At 37.9% G+C, this 5,587-nt stretch overlaps 1 protein-coding gene across 3 annotated transcripts in view; it reads right to left on the bottom strand.

The window, feature by feature from the left end:
• Positions 1–5,587, bottom strand: part of LOC107038124 (venom dipeptidyl peptidase 4) — a 567,343-nt gene that overhangs the window by 139,080 nt on the left and 422,676 nt on the right. For all 3 annotated transcript variants that reach the window (XM_029126098.1, XM_015257032.2, XM_015257031.2), the window contains one exon: positions 5,041–5,240. In XM_029126098.1, the coding sequence (XP_028981931.1) occupies positions 5,041–5,240 (200 nt within the window). The remainder of the gene's footprint in view (positions 1–5,040; positions 5,241–5,587) is intronic.

Raw genomic sequence — 5,587 nt, 5'->3', positions numbered from 1 at the left:
AATCATCACAGAGAAAACAAGAATAAAGAACTGTTTACTCAATTTCAGAAGGAAAATCCACATAATGATAAATCTTCTAGTAACAAGAATAATCGGCTTTTTCAGTTAAGAACATTTGAATTCTTAAACGAAGAACATTCGAATGGAATTAAGTTCATATTGAGTTGCAGACAGTTTCGTATGAAACTCACATAAAGTAATATGCAAACTCTTCTATTATTTTGAACGTAATTACAGAAACATCTTATTTACAGAACGAGAATTTCAAAATCAAGCTGCATTCTCCAATAATTAAATCTCTTTATGCTATTCCCAATATAGGATTACAATTGTCAGGAAAATTCTTTAATGAATGAGATAGTATATTAAGCTTTCGTTGAATTCATATCCATGACATGTCATGCTAATATTGGAATGGAGAATCACATACACAAATATTAGTGGACATAGCATAAACACGTCTGCCCGGACAACGAGAAACTTTTCCGTATTTACCCGGTGAGCACCGAAAATAGTCCACAGTCAACACGAGGCAGACACCACGCACCAGGGGCACCATCACATTACATTACCTCTCTCAATGGCTTTCCCCAGACAACAACACCGCGATCATCAGCAGATTTTACTACCGACAGGGCGATGAATATTCCAAAGAAAATCGTGAACATCTACTTGTTTTATTCCCAGTTACATTTCATGTCGTCCTCAATTTTTGATCCAAATATCTAAAATGCATTTCCAGTATACTCCACTCGCGCCATATTCCCACGATAAATTTCGCTTTGTAGCCGCAGTGGGCGTTACTCTTGTGCCTCCATTTCACCATCAGGAATACATCAAGAACAATTCCAAACTCAACGTCGAAAATGCAAGCATTTTAGATGGAAGAAGAAAGTAAAACGAATGAAGAAGAAGAGGGAAGATTTCCTTCTTATTTTTTAATTAAATGAAAGCACAATTCTACAAATTCCCAAATACCCAAGTTGTCGGAAATGTTAAGATAATTCTACAGAGAAAAAGTTTCTGGATTCCAGCATCATGGTACTAAAATACGGAATCATGGCGCTTTTCAAGGGGATTTAGATGGCATCTGTAAAGATTGTTCCCTGGGAATTCTATTAACGAATATTCATTTGGTCATATTCAACTCTACCATTCATTAATTGTTAACCAATCTCGTTTGGTATTCCAAACGAGACATGTATAACGAACATATATTTCGCACTCCATTCAATTATGGCCCGACTGAAAATTTGAAAAATCTTAAATTCTGGGGTCGAAATGTTTCAAGAATCCGGTAGGAAATGATTCGGATTTTTTAAACGATTTTTCCACGGACGAAAATTGCAAAGTTCTGTTGAAATTACTTGTTGTTATCAAATATTTGCACGATAAAAAAAAATTCTGAGCTAATCCTGAGAAATCGTTCTCGTTTAGTTTTTAATGAATCAGTCTATCAGTGCACTAATACATCAGGGGCCTCCCTACTCTTCTCACACCAATACATTCCGTGACTTGGGCTATTCAATGCGTTAAACCATTTCGCTACTGCAATATCTACAAAAATATCTGGAATTCGGACATGAGTTTTTGCTGCGACGTCGTCTCCCAGCGAAATTATTTTCAATACAAGAAAACCGTGACGATCGCGTTGGGAATAGAGCACGTGTGTTATTAAATACACCGAGAACTTTTCCATCATCTCACCATATATTTTGGTACAGTGTGTATTTATAGGTAGAAGCGAAAAGTAAAACAAATGGCACAGCGGATTTGGCTTTGCGAAGAAAATGGACGTGAAACTGACGAAAGTTAATATACGAACGCATAACGTGTAATGTCATACGGGCGCTGTTTTCCCTTCCACTCGTCCCTCAACCACTCGCACCTTGTATCCCCTTCAAAACTCCCGCAAAACGCAAAGCACGTGAATTATTGCCACGACGGGATTTCGACGTACCGCGAGAACCTCGGGTATTACAACACGACACATTCACACGAGAATAAACAGTCGGTGTGGTTGGGTTTGTGCACCCGTGCCCGCTCGTTGTGTACGTTTGTATCACTTCGCGAAAATTTCCGTATGCTGAGCTCCGAGATATTGCACTGTCGTGGTAAATAGACAGTTGGAAAAAATGTTCGTCCGAGGGTAGAGGGGAATGATGACGTTTTGAGGTGAAGGCGGAGATTATTGTGGGTGAGAGGAAGATGAGACGCTGAATTTCATTGCTACATTGTTACACGAGGAGAAATTCTCGAGAAAAATTCTAGCGCTAGCACGCGAAAAGGGGGGCAAAGTGCCAGCTAGAAGGAAATTCCGGTGTTGGTGCGGCAAATTTTATTGGGCAGCGTATGAATTTTTCTGATATTGATATAAAATTTTTATAGGGTAACTGGTGCCTCTACCGCCCAGCGGGTAACACCGCCCGCCCGGATTTCTCAGGTTTAGCTTAGAATTTTTTTTTATCGTGCAAATATTTGATAACAACAAGTAATTTTAACAGAAATTTGCAATTTTCGTCCGTGGAAAAATCGTTTAAAAAATCCAAATCATTTCCTACTGGATTCTTAAAATATTTCGACTTCAGAGTTTAAGATTTTTCAAATTTTCAGTCGGGCCATAATTGAATGGAGTGCGAAATATATGTTCGTTATACATTTCCACATCCATTGCGACTTTTTCGATAGCAGAAAAGAATCTTCATCAGTTATTATTGGCTATTTTAGCAGTCTCCGCGTTTGTGGGTAATTCCGCCCAGAGTTTGCGGGTAATACCGCCCAGGGTTTCTATTTCTCTTCACATCTTCGAGTGAACACCTCGAAGAACCCATTCTAACCGTTTATGACTCCTTGTAGAGTGGGAGGCTGGAAAAAAGACTCATTTCCCTTGGGTGAGCAGTACATGGACCATCAGCTACCCTAGACATCCGCAGAAATTTTGCCATAAAACTTTGAATTTTCAATGAAGAAATTCCTTGAATTTTTAAGATTGTAGAATTATAATGTTATAGAAATTCCCTAGAAGTGTACCGGGAATTTTAGCCAAAAATATTCATTGGTGGATATTGAATCCGATTTAAGGGAAAAATGGTTATGAAATTTCAAATTTTATGTAGAGTTCGAGAGAATTTGTGAGTTTTACTAGAATTTAGAAGTAAATTCCTGAACTTAATTCAACTTAATTTCATGGAGCAGGAATATTAAGAACCAAAATGATCTGAATTTTCAATATTCACTCAAATTTTGCAGATTATTTCGAATTTTCACGGAATAATTGAACTGAAATTCACAGCTTTCATCTACTTTCTGATCAGATGACGCAGAAATCAATGGACTACATGATTTTTCAATGCCGGGATTTCTTCAAACTTCATTTCCAGCGAGAGAACGTAATTGTTCTCATAAAAAGGACTATTTTTTCAACCAAAAACTCCCCGTGAAATACTCCCATGCCTCATAAATCCAGTTAATATTTCATCTCCTTTTTTCTCCACTTTTCCCCAATGTTTTTCTTCAGACTTACAGTGAATAGAATAATTTAAAATATCCAACATTTCAATTTACGGGATCCAGTAAACCAAGAGCGAATAATGAAATCCATTCAGCTCCATTTAGCTTTCACGATATTAAACTTTCTTTGATTCAATATACCGTTCACATACTGTTTGGAAAAGGTCCACAATCACTTCTTTGAATCGAGAATTTCCGTGGTTTACCAATACCACAAACACCATTCGCTCATTTTTTTATTTCTGTACTTTCTGTTTATGGTATGATTTGTCCATTCTAATCACTGAATGTCACGATGACTAATTGAGTTCATCATTCAGTCGATTCTCCAATTTGTTGGAAGTGATTGAATGAAATAACATATTTTAATTCAAGAGACTTAATTTGTAATATCTCTTCATAAAGTTTTCATTGAATCTTGAACTTGACTTTTATTTGTGGTTTTATTGACGTCAAATAGATACTTTCTAGAAGTAAATAACTGTTTTCGTGATTTGAAGAAAGACTTTATCAATTAGAACTTAATTATTGATATATAATCGGAATATTTTCATCAAAATGAATAGAAAAATTAAAAATGAAGACTTTTATTTAATTCAAATGCGTCATTCCGCGTTCCTTCCTTCAAAAAAATCTCCCGCACACTAAAAAAAAATACTTTTGCCAAGGAATCATTTTCTTAGGAGACAAATTTATTTTGTTAAGAGCCAATTTCTCCAGGTCAGCCATTTGCAAGTGGTCCATGTCTATCTTCAGTCTCACAATTATGTTGCAGGTCCTAATATTACTAAATATTATAAATAAATGAGACCGACGGCGGTGGCTGTGTGGTTAAAGTGTGGGATTGGCATGCGGGAGACCCGGGTTCGATTCCTGGCTGGGGGGGCCTAAATTTGTGACACTCTAAATCTCACGGTTTCATTGTCGAGCGGGAGTCTCACAAGAGACGACTGTACCTGGGCAGGCTTTTCCCTCAAATGAGGTTTTCCCTTGTCCTTCGGCGAATGCGGTACAGGGGGTTGGGGGGTGAGAAGGGAACAAATCGTAAAGACCCGAAAGGGTATACGAGAAGAAAAAAAAAATATATATAATTAAATGTCAATAATTGTCAATGGAGTTCATTCCAGATCATATTTAGCGTAATATTGCACAATTCAACATAATATAATAGTTGGGGCGCTCCTTAAAAAAAATTCCTCTCTCAAGAAAATAATGCCATGGTAAACGTTTTTTTCTCAGTGTAATAAAATGAAAACAGTTCCACTACTAAAAACCGAAAGAACAAAACTACATACCCTTTCCCCAGGACTAAAATAATGGTATGATAACCAAAAAACTACAAAAAGCATTTTACGTTCTGATAAAACATCGGATTAGTTTATGAAACACCCCATAAACCTCCAGAGATTTGGAAAAGAGGAATAGTTAGGTGTCCCCGCCGCAGGACATTATCTCCCACCACCCAGCAATGGGCCAACGACACCAAGTGGGGGATGAACAACAATATACGCAAAAGGGGCATCGACTCACCCTCGTAAACCCAGTCTGGTACGGCGTTGTAAATACTTCCGAAAACACCGCTTGTGGTAATCTGATAATCGATCGCTCTTTCCGCCTCTGGCCTGTAGTATATGTTGTTCTGATTGACGTACACCAGTGCATTGCCGGCGCCCGTCCACGTTGCCAATTGTTGGTTCGTTGAATTTCCAACAGTCAGTAGCTTCTCAATTCTACAAACAAAAATCCAAACAACATGTTTTATTTATTTTTCGTTATCCACGAGATTCAATTCACAAATGCTCCAGTTTTCCCAGAATTTATCGTTTCACAAATCAAGCTTTATGGATGGAAAAAAAAATGTAAAAAATGGAGCTTAATAGTTGCACATGGGTATGCTGTGTGCATCTGTCTTGGATATCTCGTATTTCTTCATTGGGAAAATCCTCGAATGTTACTATGGAGGTCTCGATCGTTTTCCAGCTGACGTGCAATGCGAATGCAGACAAAGAACATTTTCCTCGGTTATGGAGAGTCAAAGACACAGTTTGAAGAGGCCGGGGGGGGGGGGGGGGGGGGG

Source organism: Diachasma alloeum, unplaced genomic scaffold (genome assembly GCF_001412515.2).
Source record: "Diachasma alloeum isolate Michigan unplaced genomic scaffold, Dall2.0 Dall_scaffold_00277, whole genome shotgun sequence".
Taxonomy (NCBI): Eukaryota; Metazoa; Arthropoda; class Insecta; order Hymenoptera; family Braconidae; genus Diachasma; species Diachasma alloeum.
This window is presented reverse-complemented; position numbering and strand designations above follow the sequence as displayed.